Source organism: Oncorhynchus mykiss, chromosome 8, assembly GCF_013265735.2.
Source record: "Oncorhynchus mykiss isolate Arlee chromosome 8, USDA_OmykA_1.1, whole genome shotgun sequence".
In the NCBI taxonomy this organism is placed as follows: Eukaryota; Metazoa; Chordata; class Actinopteri; order Salmoniformes; family Salmonidae; genus Oncorhynchus; species Oncorhynchus mykiss.
The window spans coordinates 28,652,894-28,672,393 of record NC_048572.1 but is presented as its reverse complement, the minus strand read 5'-3'; the positions used below and the strand labels follow the sequence as shown (position 1 = coordinate 28,672,393).

The following is a 19,500-nucleotide window of genomic DNA, read 5'->3' as shown; positions in this document are numbered from 1 at the left end:
TAAAAAGGGGATGAAGAGGGAGGAGAGGAATTTTGTTTGTTTTTTCTGAGACTACAGGTGTGTAAAGCAACACCTCCAGGAACAACTAAGGGTGGAAACATGTATTCATATGGCGTAGTGCATATTACCTAATGTTTACAAGATGAAAGAACGCAGGGAAATCCACGTGATATAAAAACAGGTGGCTAAATTTACCATCCTTTTGTTTATGACATTCCTTGGTCTGTTTTGGTAAACAGTGAGGTCCAAAGGCATTTGGACAGTGAGTTGTTTTGGGTCTGTACTCCAGCACAATGACATTAAAGTGAAGACTGTCAGCTTTAATGCGAGGCCATTTTCATCCATATCGGGTGAACCATTTTCAAAGAAAAGCATTTTTTTTGGGCATTGCTGTAATTTCTAAACGGTTCATCCAATATGGATGAAAATACCCTCAAAGAAAGCTGACAGTCTGCACCTCAACCGTAGTCATTGTATTATTTAAAATCCAAAGTGCTGGAGTTGTGTCACTGTCCAAATACTCTTGTACCTCACTGTATGAAAGCAACTCGGCTCTAATCCCTGTGCCTTAGACATATCAACTTTAAAAACCATGCCCCTTTAAAAGGGAAATGTTACCTCAGTCAGAAGTTGTCAGATGTTTTCAGGCCTGAAAAGCAGTCCACATCCCATGTCATCAGATAAATGAAACAAGTGCAGACAAACTGGAAATAACACAGTTCTTATCTTTTCCATTAGTTTTAGATTGTGGCACGTAGCTGGATCTACAAAACAGCTGGCCTGGGACATGGACTCCCTCTGACAGACTACTTTTGAGGTCTGAAAACATCTGCTAAAATGTGATTTGAGTGCAATGGCTCTTTAAACAAATGAGGGGGTCCAGGGTAAACATTCAAATTAATGACCATTAGAGAATCTAAATGGGAGTCATTAGTCATATAAAGCTGAAAATAGGCCTATAAACCAAATCCAAGTTTGCTGAGGACCATTAATTACGTGTCAAGCTTTTAAAAATCAACCAGACTTTATCATGTGGAACTGAAAACAAATTCTGCATTAAAGTATGCCATATATCAGCTCTAGGTTTGTATAGTGTCTAGAGAAAAGAGGACTGGAGGAGTGGGTAAGTTTAAGGAGTCAATTACATGTGTTTTATGTAGATGTGGACAGCAGACCAGTGCACTGACTAAAAAGCTCAAGAAATTTGGAACTTGCAATGTTTGGGATTTTATTAGGATCCCCATTAGCTGTTGCGAAAGCTAATGTGGTTCACTGCGATGCTAGGGAGTGTAACAGTGCATTCTGTTCTGCCACGTGAAAGACAAACTAGCAACCTTCTGCACAACAACTCATGCAACCGTCTAGTCGGTCCCTCCGTGAGGGACAGATGACTCAAGGAAGGTGAGAGGTCACCGATGTACTCCACCCCAACATGCTATGGGCGACATGCACTACATTCACCACCCTTTGATCTTTCCCTACTCCTGTGAAACCCCCTACGGATTAGGTCACGGCTAGAGGTCGACCGATTACTTTTTTTCAACGCCGATAACTATACCGATTATTGGAGGACCAAAAAAAGTTGATACCGATTCAAATCGGCTGATATATATCTTTTATGTATTATATTAAGTTAAAATAGTGTTCACTGTTCATTCAGTATTGTTGTAAATGTCATTTATTATTTGTTGTAACAAAAGACAATTACTGAACGTACACTTATTTTAACTTAATACATAAATAAAATCAATTTAGTCTGAAATAAATAATGAAAAATGTTCAATTTGGTTTAAATAATGCAAAAACAGTGTTGGAGAAGTAAAAGTGCAATATGTGCCATGTAAAAAAGCTAACGTGTAAGTTCCTTGCTCAGAACATATGAAAGCTGGTGGTTCCTTTTAACATGAGTCTTCAATATTCCCAGGTAAGACGTTTTAGGTTGTAGTTATTATAGGACTATTTCTCTCTATACCATTTGTATTTCATTAACCTTTGACTTCTGGATGTTCTTATAGGCACTATAGTTTTGCCAGCCTAATCTTGGGAGTTGATAGGCTTGAAGTCATAAACCGCGCTGTGCTTCAAGCATTGCGAAAAGCTGCTGGCAAACGGAGGAAAGTGCAGTTTGAATAAATGCTTACGAGCTTGCTGCTGCCTACAACCGCTCAGTCAGACTGCTCTATCAAATCATAGACTTAATTATAATATAATAAAACACAGAAATACGAGCCGTAGGTCATTAACATGGTCGAATCCGGAAACTATAATCTCGAAAACAAGACGTTTATTCTTCCAGTTAAATATGGAACCGTTCCGTATTTTATCGAACGGTTACCAACCCTAAGTCTAAATATTACTATTACATTGCACAACCTTCAATGTTATGTCATAATTATGTAAAATTCTGGCAAATTAATTACGGTCTTTGTTAGGAAGAAATGGTCTTCACACAGTTCGCAACGAGCCAGGCGACCCAAGCTGCTGAATATACCCTGATTCTGATTACACTGAACGCAAGAGAAGTGACAATTTCAGGCTCTACATTGATTATATGCAACACAGGACAAGCTACTTAAACTAGTTATATCAACCATGTTTAGTTAACTAGTTATTATGTTAAGATTGATTGTTTTTTTATAAGTTTGATGCTAGCTAGCAACTTACCATGGCTCCTTGCAGCCTGCACTCACGTAACAGGTGGTCAGCCTGTTCCAAAGTCTCCTCGTGGATTGCAATATAATCAGCTTCCAAAAATGCAGATTACTGATTGTTATGAAAACTTGAAAATCGGCCCTAATTAAATGGGCCATTCCGATTAAATCGGTCGACCTCTAGTCACGGCTATTCAACTGGCGGCCCATGGGCTAGATCCGGCCCCTTTATCAATTTAGAACGACCCTTTGATCAATTATCAAAATTAATATAAAAATCCACAAAAACATCCCTGCAGAAATCCAATGTTTAGTTCCAAAATGAGCCCTTGTTCAATATTCTCCAATAGGATCATCTGTTTTCCTGTAGTCCCACCACTTAAGTGCTGTCAATCAATATCACCCAACGTACCAGTTACAGCCAAATCAGAGTAGCTAACATCAGCCAATTGCAGCTGCAAACATCTGGCGACACCACTCCACCAACTTCGGTTGTTTCGTAGTCTGCTGAAAGACATGTCTGCTGAGCATCGTGATCAACTTTTACATAATGACATTAGGTCGCTAAGCAAGGGTAATGCTTTCAAGAGAGTAAGTGAGCTTAGGGAGGAGATAGTTGCTTTTCTCCGTAATGGCCATCTCAAGCAAGCCAATACATATCTAGCAAAAATGCTTGGAGATAAAACAATTGACATGATTGGAGACTGCTTTTCATACAAGTGTTATTTTCTTCTCTGATTTAATCTCAAACAAAATGCTAAAATTCCCTACACCCAGGGCTCGAATTGGAGGGGGAAAAAAGGCAATTTAAAAAAAAACTGTAAAACCTAAACTCTCAGAAATCCTTAGCAGAGGCACCCCCCCGAAGACTAAACGACAGCCAAGCCTGATGGAAAGGAGAAAATGGGTGATGAACATTCACCTAGTTTGAGCAGAATGTTATCTGTCGGGTAGCAAGCAAGCGCTGGTTGTCCCGTGGAGCAGCTCAGACAGCGCTAGTGTAGTTAAATTTAACGAATATCTCATAATTGATTAAAAGAATGCATCAGTTATTCGTATTTCCTGCAACTTTGAAATAGTAATACCTGTTTGTGTGGCAGTTAGAAATGACTTTTGGCATGCTAAGGTTTTCACCAAAAACTTTGGCAATTAAATGTTTACTCCAAAGTATGCCTACAGTGCCGTCAGAAATATTTTGTGGCAGTGATCTATACACAACACCCCATAATGTCAAAGTGGATTTATTTTGTTGAAATTTTTACACAAATGGCTCAAGTCAATAAGTATTCAACCCCTTTGTTATGGCAAGCCTAAAAAAAAAAATCAGGAGTAAAGGTGTCCAAATCACATAAGTTGTATGGACTCATTCTGTGTGCAACATAATTTTTTTTAATGACTACCCCGGCTTTGTACCGCAAACATACTGTATCTGTAAGATCCCCAAGTCAAGTAGTTTATTTCAAAAATAGAGGATTCAAACAAACACCAGGGCGGTATTGCAGTGTCTCGCAAAGGTCACAGATTGGTTGATATGTAAAAATGTAAAAGCAGACACTGAATATCCCTGTCAGCATGGGGAAGTTATTAATTAAGCTTTGGATGGTGTATCAATACAGTCACAAAAAAAAGGTATCATTCCTAACACAGTTGCTGGAGAGGAAAGAAACCACTCAGGGATTTCACCATGAGGCCAATGGTGATTTAGAAAAAGTTAGAGTTTAATGGCTATGATGGTAGAAAACTGAAGATTGATCAACAACATTGTAGTTACTCCACAATACTAACCGAATACTGCTTTCACATAGGATTTACGGTATTTCGCTTGTACATTTTTTGGCAATGTATGACCCGCTTACAAACAGGCCCATTCTTGCCTGCATACGCCTTTTATACCTCCCGTGAGCTTGCCGGCATGCCGGAAACAAGTGGTAGTTGTAGTGTGCAGATGTGGGTGGCTGTCCATTTTAATAAGTCCATAGAGAATACACACCATCAAAAATATTTCCATTATTACATTTATTTAGGCAGGTCCTATTTTCAAAAGAAGAGAAAGGTATATTTTGAGTTGAATTATGTTACTTGTCTGTGCAGCCTGTATAGAAATCAATAGTTATTTTGTTCATTAAAACAGACAAGACATACTTCCGTGATCAGCTTTTGATCCACGTTCATCTCTTTCCTACCTTCACCCTGCTTTGCTAGGGAGCAGGCATACGGTCGCACATTGAGTACCTTCATCATGATACTGAAAGAATATAAAACCAATCTATTCTATATTTTCAAAAGCATTCGACTCATGTTCATATTTCACAACCTCCGTGGGCTTTTGGAGCTGTCTATACACTATTGAGTAAAATAATAGGCCTACACTTGATTTTGTTTCTGATAGATGAGCAAATGAATAGATGAGCTATACCACCTCCACGTATTTGCCCAGACAGAGAAATATACAGACAGAGTCACTGAAACAAAATTACATTGATTAGACATGTCACAGGCTTTTGGTTGGGAGTAGACCTAAGCTACTGTGAGTGAAGCTAAATAATTCACTTGTTAAGCTACATAACATGCTGGCAAAAGGATCTGATCAGTGCTAATAAATGAGACAACTAGTCAAGATGATAATGAGCAGCACTCACCTCAGCTAACATTTCCACAGCCTAATTGTAGCCTAACCAATATCCACAAATCTGACATTTATTGATTTCTCAAGACCCCATACTTGGCAGAGCGAAACGATGGATGCAATCAATCAATTCAGGTGTGCCTAATGACAGTTTCATAATGCCATTCAACTTTTTGGTATTTTAATAGATGGTCTTTCCATTCATCAAATAGAGGGTACACAGTGCACTGTTTTAGATGCTGGAATTATTTTAGATTGGACTAACATGCGCAGGTAGCCTACTTTTTTAAGTGATTTGTTTGACAAATCAGATGAATACATGTTCATGCCACATTAAAAAGGTAATATCTTTTACAGTTAAATTACTCATATTTACCATTAGGCCCATTAAAAAAAAAATCATACATAAGAGGTTCTATACGAGGAAAAATTCAAAAATCTACTTTCACCCGTTGTAAATCACATGTAGAAAATATCTGTACCCCTGTAAATAACCTCTCTCAAATCTGGCCCCTGTAAGAATATAAAAGGTAACTGCCACAATAAAGGAAACACCAACAGTTTCTTCATTGGGCATTGGGCCACCACGAGCCAGAACAGCTTCAATGCACTTTGGAATAGATCCTACAAGTGTCTGGAGCTCTATTGGAGGGATGTGTTCTGGTGGTGGAAAACGCTGTCTCAGGTGACGCTCCAGAATCTCCCATAAATTGGGTTGCGCTCTGGTGACCAACATTGTTTTCATGCACATCAACCCATTCAGTGACCACTCGTGCCCTGTGGATGGGTGCATTGGCATACTATGGGGGCATAGTCATGGTAGCCAAAATGATAGCCAGAATAAATGGCCTGTCCAGATTTTTTATTTATGACCTGAAGCATGATGGGATGTTAATTGCTAAATTAACTCAGGAACCACACTATGTGGAAGCACAGGCTTTCAATATACTTTTTATTCCTCATTTGCTCAAGGGTTTCCATTACTTTGGCAGTTACCTGTAGTTGAATAAGACTGGATTAAGTCATGATTAGGAGAGCTCCTGCAGATAATCAATAAAATAAAAATCCTATTTCATTATCACATTTATATCCAGGAACACCAAACATTCACCAAAATCTCAGAGCAAAATTACAGGATAGAATCACCAAAGACATACCCCTCAAAGAAAAACATCCTACAGCACCTTCAGACCCGTAGCCCTCAAAGAAATGGCTGCACCTGTCAAAGAACAACCTCCCCCATTAGGTGAAGAGCTTGTGATCAACCCTTACAATGTTTTAGCGGTGCCGATTGGCTTACCTGGACACTCTGCACCAATAGCAGGGCCTGCGTGTCATTCTGGTCCGCCAGAATGAGGTCCGCCAGCTTGTGGATGATGACATCCAGAGGGCCCTGCTCCTCCAGGGGCCGACTCAGATCCAGCTGCGCACAGGGAGAGAGAGAGAGAGGGAGAAAGAGTACTCAGAAGTCAGGCAAGATAAAAATCAAGACACCTTGTTTTATTAGTTGATAATATATGGGGTCTGTTCCAAATGCACCCTATATAATGCACTACTTTTGACAAGAGGCCTATGGGTGATGAACACACTTTGACCTGTTGGGTCAAACCCCAAAGGATTGGCCTAAGACTTTGTTTTTGCTAAGATTAGGCCCATTCAAAGCCTCTTCCCCCCCTCCTCTCTCACCAAAAACGATACAACCATATGGGCTTTACAGGCTGGTTCTGGTAACAGCTGGGAGAAGAAAAAAGCAGCAGCAAGGAATATTGTCTGCTTCCCAAATGACACTATTCCCTATATAGTGCACTACTTTTGACCAAGGTCCTGTCATTTGGGAGACATTATGTAAGGAGTGGGGACCCGGTCATATGGTCAACGGTCCAGCGCTGGCACCAAATAAAGGAGCAGAAATAGACCTACCAAGTCGTGGGATGAAATTGAGGGGGAACATTTTATTCGGGAGGCCTCTGGGGCCTGTTCCCTACAAGGCTCTAGTTTAAATCAGGGAGAGGATGTCTGCATCCCAAATGGCACCCTATTCCTTACGTAGTGCACTACTTTATGGGCCGTGGTCAAAAGTAGTGAACTAAATATGGAATAGGGTGCTGTTAGGGACGCAAAAGTCTGGAAATGTTCTAGCGGCGGGATCAGAGCCTTCTTCTCGGCTGATTTAGGAAAACAATCATGAGAAGGCAGGCAGAGAGAGGCTGGCTGATGAGTTCAGCTTGGGTTTGGAACTCATCACTTTCATGTCTCCACGCCCATCGATCAAGTAACAGCAGTGCCGTCATGTAAGTTGAAGGTGTAGGGTATGAAGTTGTCCCTAGACGCTGATCTTGGGTCGGGTTTGCATTTCCCCCACGAATGGTTAGGATTGGGGGAGCAAAGATGATCCTAGATTGGTACCTACGGGAAATTTCACCACAGAGCCAAGACACTGTCATTCCTCATTGTGTCCTAAGTGAGACCGCAGAGAGTGTGTTTGTGTACAGAACTCCTTTTGGCAAAGGCTCTTAGGAACATGAAAGCCACTATTTGTAGCCGCCAGCACTGTGCATCTTCCAATTGATCAGGTTTGTAAACCGCAGTGAGCAATTGGAGGGGAATGTGTGCATTAGCAAAGTCGACATCTTTCCAGAAAGTTCACACCCCTTGACTTTTTACACATTTTGTTGTGTTGCAGCAATTTAAAATGGATTAAATGTAGATTGTTGTGGTCACTGGTCTACACACCCCATGATGTAAAAGTGGAATTATGTTTTTTGAAACCGTTATATATTAATTAAAAACTGTAGTGTCAAATATGCAACCCCCTTGTTATTGGCAAGCCTAAATAAGTTCAGGAATAAAAATGTGCTTAACAAGTCAAATAGGTTGCATGGACTCACTGTGTGCAATACTAGTGTTTAATATGATTTTTGAATGACTACCTCATCTCTATACCCCACACATAGAGATAAGTAAGGTCCTTCAGTCGAGCAGTGAATTTCAAAACACAGATTCAACCAAAGACCATGGCGATTTTCCCCAATGCCTCGCAAAGAAAGGCACCTATTGGTAGATGGGTAAAACAAAAACAAAAAAAGCAGACATTGAATATCCCTTTGAGCATGGTGAGGTTATTAAATTACACTTTGGATGGTGCATCATTACACCCAGTCACTACAAAGATACAAGCGTCTTTCCTAACTCAGTTGCCTTAACAGAAGAAAACCACTCAGGATTTCACCATGAGTCCAAAGCAACAAAAATAGTTACCGTAGTTTAATGGCTGTGATAGTATTGTGGAGTAAATACAATGTTGTTGATCCATCCTAAGGAGAAAACAAACCTAATTGACAGAGTGAAAAGGAAGCCTGTACAGAATACAAATATTCCAAAACATGCATCCTGTTTGCAACAAGGCACTAAAGTAATACTGTACTATATAAAAATGTGGCAAAGCAATTAAGATGTTGTCCTGAATAAAAAGGCCAAATCCAATAAAACATTACGGAGTACCACGCCTCATAATTTCTAGCAAAGTGGTGGTTACATCATGTTATGGATATGCTTGTAATCGGTAAGGACTGGGGAGTTTTTATTTATTTATTTTTTTAACAGCTTTGCTGCAGGACGGCCTGGTGCACTTCACAAAATAGATGCATCATGAGGATGGAAAATTATGTGGATATATTGAAGCAACATCTGGCAAAATGGCTTAAGGACAACAAAGTCAAGGTATTGGAGTGGCCATCAAAGCCCTGTCCTCAATCCTATAGAAAATGTGTGGGCAGAACTGAAAAAGCGTGTGCAAGCAAGGAAGCCAACAAACCTGACTCAGTTACACCAGCTCTGTCAGGAGGAATGGTACAAAATTCACCCAACTTAATGTGGGAAACTTGTGGAAGGCTACCCAAAACGTTTGACCCAAGTTAAACAATGTAAAGGCAATGCTACCAAATACTAATTGGAGTGTACGTAAACTTCTGACCCACTGGGAATGTGATGAAAGAAATAAAAGCTGAAATAAAATCATCCTCTACTATAATTCTGACATTTTACATTCTTAAAATAAAGTGGTGATCCTAACTGACCTAAGACAGGGCACTTTTACTCTGATTAAATGTCAGGAATCGTGAAACTGAGTTTAAATGTATTTGGTTAAGATGTATGTAAACCTCTGACTTCAACTGTATGTTTCAGCAGGGGAGAGGCAGGTAGCCTACACACTGGCAAAGATTTTCAGCTAGCAGATAGACACTGGAAGAAGTTTGATTGACAGATGGAAAAGCTTTGCATAGGCTCTTTGTTCCATTTTTTTGTGGGATTGTTCCGGAACCGTATAGATCACTTTTGTTCCCGGTTCGGATTCTGTTTGGTTTCAACTCCCACATAGTAAACCATCGGTGTTTAAAATAGTAATGGTTCTACAGGGTTGACGTCTGTGTCTGTCTGAAAGCAATTGATTTCTGTAGAAAAGTTGACAAAGTATCTATTCTATTGTCAAACAAGGTCCAAGATCACAGTGCAACCTTAATGTCTTGGGGCATTGCCAACAGACACCCGAAAAGATGGTGCGATTCAATTCCAACAGAAATTCTTACTTCTGGCGAGGATGGCCAGACAGGTCTAATATTCCCAGCTGATGTAATATTTATGGCAGCGGAGATGATTTATCAAGTATGTATCGAACAAGATTGGTGGACTTGTCAATGCAGGGCATCGCGTCGCCTAAAGAGATCAAGACTTCCAAAGAAAACAATATCTTCCATATCGTAGATATAGTATGCATGCAAGGTTGGGATTTCTTTTTTTTAGGTTTCTCTTATTTTGAATCCCTATTCTTCAGTCTGACATTGGTGGAAATATCCAAAGTGTCAGCTCAACAAATCTGATTCCAATGCTTTCTGCCAGTTCGATAACTAACACTGGTTTGAGACACTGACTACACAGAACTGTCTCTGGGGGTTGCTCTGGACCCAAAATGGGTTCCCCAAATATTATCCAGAAATTACTAAATTGGACAGGAAGAATAGGTTGCCCAAAAGAGAAGAATGTGTCACACGGACTGCTCTCTAGGCAAAGGATTTCAACACAATCCATGAACAACCTTTGGAACAACGAATTCTAGCTGCTCAATCGCAATCCCCAAGCCCTTGATTAACAACTGAAATGTGACAGATTGCATCCAAAATGGTACCCTGGTCGCTATATAGTGCACTGCTTTTGCCCATAGCCCTAGTCAAAAGTAGTGCACTACATGGGGAATAGCGTACCATTTGCAATGCACACATTGTATCTTATCTGCCTACACCCAAAAACATTGATAAAGAAGGGTCATGTCTGTAGTAATGGGGAGGTGGCTCAGGCAATGATATGGTAATAATGAAGACCAAGGAATTCAAGAGAAGAGGCGATAAAAAGAGGGAGGGGGAAGTGATCTTGGCACAATAACTGACGAGTAATCAGCTATTACATAAACCTTAAAAAGAAAAGTGAACCCATTTTGAATGTTATTATCTCTGATATTCTATCGATTCCCTGGGTCATTTCATGTGTATGTTATTGGCATTTAAGCAGGCAGAAATCCGTCCGGTATGACGAAGTCCCTCTCGTCTACACTGGAAGTTAATAGGAATACGACTTTTAGATTGACATGTATGACAGATTATTTCAGATTTCAATTCTGTTCGATGGCATAACTCGGGAGAGTGTTCTCTCGAATGAGCCTTTTAACATCTTTTTGCGATATTCCTACCTCGAGAAATGTGCAATTTAACAGAGGGTCTAGCAGGTGTTGACAAACACTTACGAAGTAAAACTTTGGAAACGAGGTCTGGCCAGGTGTCTGCCTCTTTAGTGCATTGCATGGTGCTGTTGCCAAAGATATTAAATAAAGGAGATGGGAATCCAATGAATCTTGAACAAGGCAGGTGGTGTAAAATGCTTTAAAATGACCCGTCATGAACTCGGCTACCTCCTGCGCCTCGACCTTGTTTCCAAAGTTTTATTTTGTTTATAACATTAATCTTCTGCCGATCTACCATTTCAGTGTTTAATTGCTATATTGTAATTACTTCGCCACCATGGCCTATTTATTTCCTTAACTTAACTCATTTGCACTCACTGTATATAGACTTTTTGTTTTCTTTTGTTCTACTGTATTATTGACTATGTTTTGTTTATTCCATGTGTAACTATGTTGTATGTGTCAAATTGTTACGCTTTATCTTGGCCAGGTCGCAGTTGCAAATGAGAACTTCTTCTCAACTAGCCTACCTGGTTAAATAAAGGTGAAATAAAATAAATAAAATATAAGTGTGTGTGTCAACACCTGCTACTAGCTAGCCAGGTTGCAATGGCGCCCGCTTCGCCTGGAATAGCTAACGAACCGTTCCAGCGCTGTAGCAGTAGTGTTTATTATGCGCTTGCCCAGGAAAATAATCTGGAGTTCCAATGTGGAATTGTTTGCTTGTGGAAGATTACAGGCTTGAGGTGGCTATCCTTGGAAAGCACATTCTAATTCTGCGTTAAATTTACGGGGAAACCGCAAACTGGAACTGATGGATGTATCCCCCTCCCTACCTTGTCATCAGTCCATATCTGAATGGCCTGTGCTACCGGAACTTGCCTACCAAGGAAGTCGTCTCCATCTGCTTCTCCCTCGCGTAGTGGAGTAGACGGAGAACAGCAAGAAGATGGGACCAGCGCTGATTGGCACAATGTTAGAAGTTGTGGAAACCGAAGGCAACGGCATGCTGCTACGCGGACTGGAGTGTCTGCTAGACGTTCTGAGCAGATTGACATGAGGAATAGCGTCGCCGCACTGGTGCCTGATCTACCTGCGCCTTCGTCGCTGGGACTGCCTGTATACAACTACGCGGACTCCAGCAGCGGCTTAGTCATTGAATTCCACTCCTTTCCCTCTCTCCGGATCTGACTGGGCACTGTCTGCTCTGGACCTATCACTGGGAGCAGCAGGCGAATGCTATCCTGCTTCTCGTGGGCCTGTGAAATGTTCCACAAATTGTGGGAGGAATGGGCCGATTTCCCCATCCCCAGCAGTTGTATTGGGCAGTTCAAATGGTAAGAAATGACTCAATCACTGGAGCAAAAACGTTGTGCTATCCAGGACCACAAGTACAGCACATCAATAAGGTGCCCCCAAACATTTTAAACCTGCATCAGCAAACAGTCTATCATTGTTCATGTGGGATTCAATGTCATTATGAAGGGCAGCTCAGAACAGCTTAGACCAAGAGGTGCAGTGGTCTAAGGCACTGCATCTCAGTGCAAGAGGCGTCACTACCGTCCCTGGTTCGATTCCAGGCTTCAACACATCCGGCCATGATTGTGCGCCACCCTATGGGACTCCCAATTGGCTCAGCGTCATCCGGGTTTGGCCGGGGTAGGCCGTCATTGTAAACAATAATTTGTTCACTAACTTGCCTTGTTAAAAAAAATATGGATTTTAAAAAATAAAAAAAAAAAATAAAAAACTGGTCTCTGCTTGACACTAACTACAGCCCCATAATATCTGGCCCTGTGCCCTCCCTAAATCACGGAATTGAACACTTCAGCAGACGTTTAGCCCTCCATAACTGGCTACGAGACTATTGCAGCTGTGGGTGTAACATTGATTGACAATTTTGATCCCTTTTGGAAACAAAGCTGGTTTCATAGAGGAGGAAGGGATCCACCCAAATAATTTTGGTTCCTGGATCCTTTCACAGCGTTAAAAATGCTGCATCGAGACAAGGATTTATTAGTGACCCAATCCCAGCTCAGTTAATCTCTACTACAGGGGCTGAGTCACTGGCTTACTGGGGCTCTCTCATGCCGTCCCTGGAGGGGGTGCGTCACCTGAGTGGGTTGATTCACTTATGTGGTCATCCGGTCTGGGTTGCCGCCCCCCCGGGTTGTGCCGTGGCGGAGGTCTTTGTGGGCTATACTCAGCCTTGTCTCAGGATGGTAAGTTGGTGGTTGAAGATATCCCTCTAGTGGTGTGGGGGCTGTGCTTTGGCAAAGTGGGTGGGGTTATATCCTTCCTGTTTGGCCCTGTCCGGGGGTGTCCTCGGATGGGGCCACAGTGTCTCCTGACCCCTCCTGTCTCAGCCTCCAGTATTTATGCTGCAGTAGTTTGTGTCGGGGGGCTAGGGTCAGTTTGTTATATCTGGAGTACTTCTCCTGTCCTATTCGGTGTCCTGTGTGAATCTAAGTGTGCGTTCTCTAATTCTCTCTCTCTCTGAGGACCTGAGCCCTAGGACCATGCCCCAGGACTACATGACATGATGACTCCTTGCTGTCCCTAGTCCACCTGACCGTGCTGCTGCTCCAGTTTAAACTGTTCTGCCTTATTATTATTCGACCATGCTGGTTATTTATGAACATTTGAACAGCCAGAAGAGGACTGGCCACCCCACATAGCCTGGTTCCTCTCTAGGTTTCTTCCTAGGTTTTGGCCTTTCTAGGGAGTTTTTCCTAGCCACCGTGCTTCTACACCTGCATTGCTTGCCGTTTGGGGTTTTAGGCTGGGTTTCTGTACAGCACTTTGAGATATCAGCTGATGTACAAAGGGCTATATAAATACATTTGATTTGATTTGATACTAGTTGGGGAACCCTGCCTTAAGGTAATACAATATTTTATATAGCACTATTACATAAGGAATCTCATACGTAGATTTACTCCGCAAACTATAATCTGGAAGACATTTGGGGTTGGCTTTACTGTAGCGACACTCAATTGTGAAAAAAGGTTTAAAAGCAACAATTGGACAATGGATTAAAATACTCCAAGCTGTTAAATGTTTTTAATCTAATCAGATAGACTGAATTACAGCACATAAAACAATATACTGGCAGCAAATAATGGAGTTCAGGTAATGGTGAGAATTCAGGTATTACATTTATTATAAAATGCAAGTTTCGTATAAAGGCACTCATACATTCTTAGTATATTAGTTTTTATACTTTGTGATAAAAATCAAGAAAACTGTGCCTCATTTTCATATGCTGGATTTGCACACATTAACATAAAGCGGATGGACAGGGCTGCAGCCACCAAACCGTGCTTGGTCCAGGCCTACCTACGCTCACCTGCGCCATTTAGACTGCCTCAATTATTAATTTCCGTTGTTCACTTGCATAATTCAACAGGTGTCAAGAAAGGGATACTGATACGATTGCAGATCTAAACGCTTGGCTCTAGATTACACCCACCTATACATACTTACATCACTATAATCTAAGTGTTCCTTTTCAGAAGTTGCCTTCATTCAACGCACAATTTGTAAACATTTCAACTGTACAAATTGTTATTTTTTTTATATATTTTTTTTTACAATTGCAGAAAATAATACACCCACCAAAATCAAGTCATTTCTTGTGATGCAAGTGTTGAGACAGTGCTTTAAATTCCAGACGAAGCACACCAATGTATTCCATTAAGCTCATTACCAGCCTCACATCAAGGGGCCTCGTGAGCTGGGCATAATACAAAAATACTAGTAACATAAATAGTACCAGTCAAAAGTTTGGACACCTACGCATGCAAGAGTTTTTGTTTGTACTATTTTCAGCATTGTAGAATAATAGCGAAGACAAACTATGAACACATATGGAATCATGTATTAAAAAGTGTTTAATCAAAATATATTATATTTGAGATTCTTCTAAGTAGCCACCCTTGGCCTTGACAGCTTTGCACATTCTCTCAAACAGCTTCATGAGGTTGTCACCTGGAATGCTTTTCCAACAGTCTTTCAAGAGTTCCCACATATGCTGAGCACTTGTTGGCTGCTTTTCCTTCACTCTGTGGTCCAACTCATCCAAAACCATCTCAAATTGGGTTGAGGTCGGGTGATTGTGGAGGCCAGGTCATTTGATGCAGCATTCAATCACTCTCCTTGGTCAAATAGCCCTTAGACAGCCTGGAGGTGTGTTGGGTTATTGTCCTATTGAAAAACAAATGATAGTGGGACTAAGCGTAAACCAGATGGGGAGGCATATCGCTACGGTAGCCATGTCAGTTAAGTGTGCCTTGAATTCTAAAAACATCAATGACAGTGTCACCAGCAAAGCACCCCCACACTCATACCTCCTCCATGCTTCACGGTGGGAACCACACATGCAGAGATCATCCGTTCACCTCCTCTGCGTCTCATAAAGACAGCGGATGGAACCAAACATTTCAAATTTGGACTCATCAGACCAAAAGGACAGGATTTCCAGTCTAATGTTCATTGATCATGTTTCTTGGCCCATGCAAGTATTTTCTTATTGGTGTCCCTTAGTAGTGGTTTCTTTGCAGCAAGTCGGCATTTTCCGGATTGACTAACCTTTATGTCTTAAAGTAATGGACTGTTGTTTGGCTTGCTTATTTGAGCTGTTCTTGCATTAAATATGGACTTGGTCTTTTACTAAATAGGGCCATCTTTATACCAACCCTACCTTGTCTCAACCCAACTGATTGGCTCAAACGCATTGAGGAAAGAAATGTCACAAATGTACTTAAGGCACACCTGTTAATTGAAATTAATTTCAGGTGACTACCTCATGAAGCTGTTTGAGAGAATGCCAAGAGTGTGCAAAGCTGCCATCAAGGCAAAGGGTGGCTACTTTGAAGAATCTAAAATATTGATTTGTTTAACACGTGTTATTTCATAGTTTGTTTTCACTATTATTCTACAACGTAGAAAACTGTAAAAATAAAAAAGGAAAACCCTTGAATGAGTAAGTGTCTAAACATTTGAATGGTACTGTATAAGAAATTGTGAACCATCCAGAGGTTTGGGGCCAAGTGGAGTCAGAGGGGCGGGGACACTCCGGGAATACCCGAAAGCATCCCTTATTACCGGCGCAAGTCAAAGGACTGAGGCTATTACGCATGAGAAAAAAAGAAAAGAGAATGGATAAAGGAACGGACAAAGAAATAAGGAGTACATAGAACAAAGGACAGAACATTGAGATAAAGACCAAGAACAGCTTAAAATGAAGAATTTATGTGCGATTCCCGGTGCAGCGAGCCAAAGCCAAGATTAGCCACAAAATACCATTTAATTAGGTGATTTTGGAAAGCATCTTCGGTTTGTAAGTGAAGTGCTCTGTATTGAGGTAGGATTTTGTTAACCCTTTCTTGAACCAGTCCTCTCTGGACCGATCACAGTTCCTTCATTTTTACTCAAGTATGACAATTGAAGAATGTTTCCACCACTGCCAGATTAGTAAGGCCACATTGACAACAAAAAAGGGCTTCAAAAAAGTGAAATTAGGTCAAACAACCACCTTCATTCAAGTATTCACACCCCTTCCACATAGTTGTGTTACAGACTGGTTTTAAAATTGATTAAATTGAGACGGTCACTGGCCTACACACACACACACACACACACACAGTCAAAGTGGAATAATGTTTTTTATAATGTTAAATGAAAAAGCTGAAATGTCTTGAGTCAATAAGTATTCAACCCCTTTGCTATGGTAAACCTAAATAGAAATTAGGCTTAACAAGTCACATAAGTTGCATGGACTCTTGAATGACAGATCTGTACCCCAGATATCCAATTATCTGTAAGGTCCCGCAGTCGAGCAGTGAATTTCAAAACACAGAATCAACCAGAGAAGTTTTCCAATGCCTTGGAAAGAACAGCACCTATTGGTAAATGGGTAAAAATCAAATAAAAAAGCAGACATTGAATATACCTTTGAGCATGGTAAAGTTATTAATTACACTTGGTGTATCACTACAAAGACACAAGTGTCTTTATTAACTCCATTGCCGGAGAAGATGGAAACCACTCGGGGACTTCACCATGAGGCCAATGGTGACTTTAAAACAGAGTTTAATGGCTGTGATAAGAGAGAACTGAGGATGGATCAACATTGTAGTTACTCCACAATACGAACCTAATTGACAGAGTGAAAAGGAAGCTGTACAAAATAAAAAAGATTCCAAAACATGCATTCTGTTTGCAACAAGGCACTAAAGTAATACTGCAAATTCAATACATTGAGTAACACCCAATATTTTCAAGCATAGTGGTGGCTGCATCATGTTATTGTACAATCAAGGTGTGCGAAGCGCTTTCAGGCTCACCCAGAAAGACTCACTGCTGTAATGGCTGTCAAAAGGTGATTCTAACATGCATTGACTCAGGGGTATGAATACTTCTGTGATTGATATGCCCTCTGCCTGAGGCCTCCAAATCACTAAGTCCACCCATGTCATTACAAATGTTTTCGCAGTCGTTACGTTAACAGGGAAAACCGAATGGTACAAGCAAAAGTGGGAAAGTGTCACCAAGTCAAATTAAACTGACAAGTGGATTTTGCTCCTCTCAAAGACAGGAAATAGGTGGCTGAAAAGGAGAGTTCAGGTGGGTGGGGCATGCGCGTTGCGACACTCACAATGGGTTCCCATAGGAGACCCCATTTTTGGTTCCAGGTACAACCCTCTGTGGAAAGAGTTCTACCAGAAACCAAAAAGAGTTCTTCCAAGGGTTCTCCTATGGGAACCGAAGAACCGGTTTAGGTTGTATCTTTTTTTTAAAGTGTAATTTACCTGATGGAATACTCAAAGCACAAAGGGTCCAACAAAAACACACGGAAAAAAACAAGACTCACGTTAAAAGTGTAAAAAAGAAAATAAAAAAAAAAGAAACAAGTTGATCATTAACAAATATTTATTTAGTCTCTTGTGACAGCCGACCTATGACTGGGTGTTCCCCGCCCAAGGATGACATGTGACAAGTAATCTACTCAAAGTCCACTCCTACTTCAATACAATAATGTGGATTTGTTCAAATGTTTTTCTAGTATCTTGATAGCATTAAGACCATTGTTAGTTCCCACGTAAGGTGCATCGGTAGCATCCGAACAATAGTTGCACTAAAACATTGTAGCCCAAGTCTATTTATGCAAATGATAGGCTACTTCAACAAAAAATGCGATAAACTGTTAACATTTAGTCACAATCATTGGTAAAAATAAAAATCCAGACTGAGAGGACAGAGAAAAGTGGTTCTTCTTTCTTAGTGCTCACAGGTTTCTTATCAGCTGAACTGTCTGGCAGACGGTAAACAGCTGGAGGGAAGCCCTAAAGCCATTAAAATCGGTACATTATGGTAAAGTTGCGGGCACTAAAACAGTTTTTACAACAGGTTTGGTGGTTGTGACAAGCCATCACTAGAAGACACATTGCAGTGATTATTTGGCCAGTACTGCGGAGCAACCTAACTTTTTATTGCATGCAACTGTAGGTATAAAATTACCCATTGCAAGACTGGGGTGAAGATCGTCATGAGAGTGGCAGAGCTGGGGATCAAACCCCGGTCTCCTAGGGCAACGTGTGGTCTGGATTTGGAAGCAGCGCTACTGCCAGACCAAACGTATAAAATACTTATCTTAATCCAGTTCACGTCCATAGATAAAACTCAACCCTAGAGGTGGTTGGCATCACAATCAACGTACACAACTGTACTCTAATTGCTTAGGTTAAAAATGTTGACATTTTTTTATGTCTTTGCACACGTGACCGTGTGCTCGTTTATTTGTTGGATGCACATTTAAAATGTGTCTGTGAGTGCGAGTGTGACAGGTGCGTCTGCGTGTAGATACGACAGGTCCCAGAGAGAGCTTATACAAAAGTGGTTCCCTAGCCTTTCACATCTTCACATCCACCTTCTTAAAACAAAAGACACGATGACTTTGGGACAGTTCCCAGGACATCTTTTCAAAATGGACAGACGGCAATGAAACTTAAAATGTATGCACATTGCAAGATCAAATTTATCATGCTTAGGGTCATGTATAAAATGCTGGCCAGGCCAATATTTCAGCTACCATGGCTATGCCCCCATACTTTAGGATGACAATGCCCCCATCCATAGGACAAAAGTGGTCACTGAATGGTTTAATGAGCATGAAAACAAAAATGTTCACCATATGCAATGGCCATCTCAGTCACCAAATCTCAGTCACCAATTGAGCACTTATGGGAGATTCTGGAGCAGCGGCTGAGACTGCGTTTTCCACCATCAACAAAACACCAAATGGAATTTCTCGTGGAAGAATGGTGTCGCATCCCTCCAACAGAGTTCCAGACACTTGTAGAATCTATGCCAAGGTGCATTGAAGCTGTTCTGGCTCAACTCCCTAGACACTATGTTAGTGTTTCCTTTCCTTCAGTTTAACACAGAACCATGTCATTGTGATAAAGCGGTCTTGCAAATTACAAGCAAAA

At 41.0% G+C, this 19,500-nt stretch overlaps 1 protein-coding gene across 7 annotated transcripts in view; it reads right to left on the bottom strand.

Annotated features, from left to right (window-relative positions):
• itpk1a (inositol-tetrakisphosphate 1-kinase a) overlaps positions 1-19,500 on the bottom strand; it is a 63,641-nt gene that overhangs the window by 24,331 nt on the left and 19,810 nt on the right. For all 7 annotated transcript variants that reach the window (XM_021612218.2, XM_021612221.2, XM_021612220.2 and 4 more), the window contains one exon: positions 6,578-6,700. In XM_021612218.2, the coding sequence (XP_021467893.1) occupies positions 6,578-6,700 (123 nt within the window). The remainder of the gene's footprint in view (positions 1-6,577; positions 6,701-19,500) is intronic.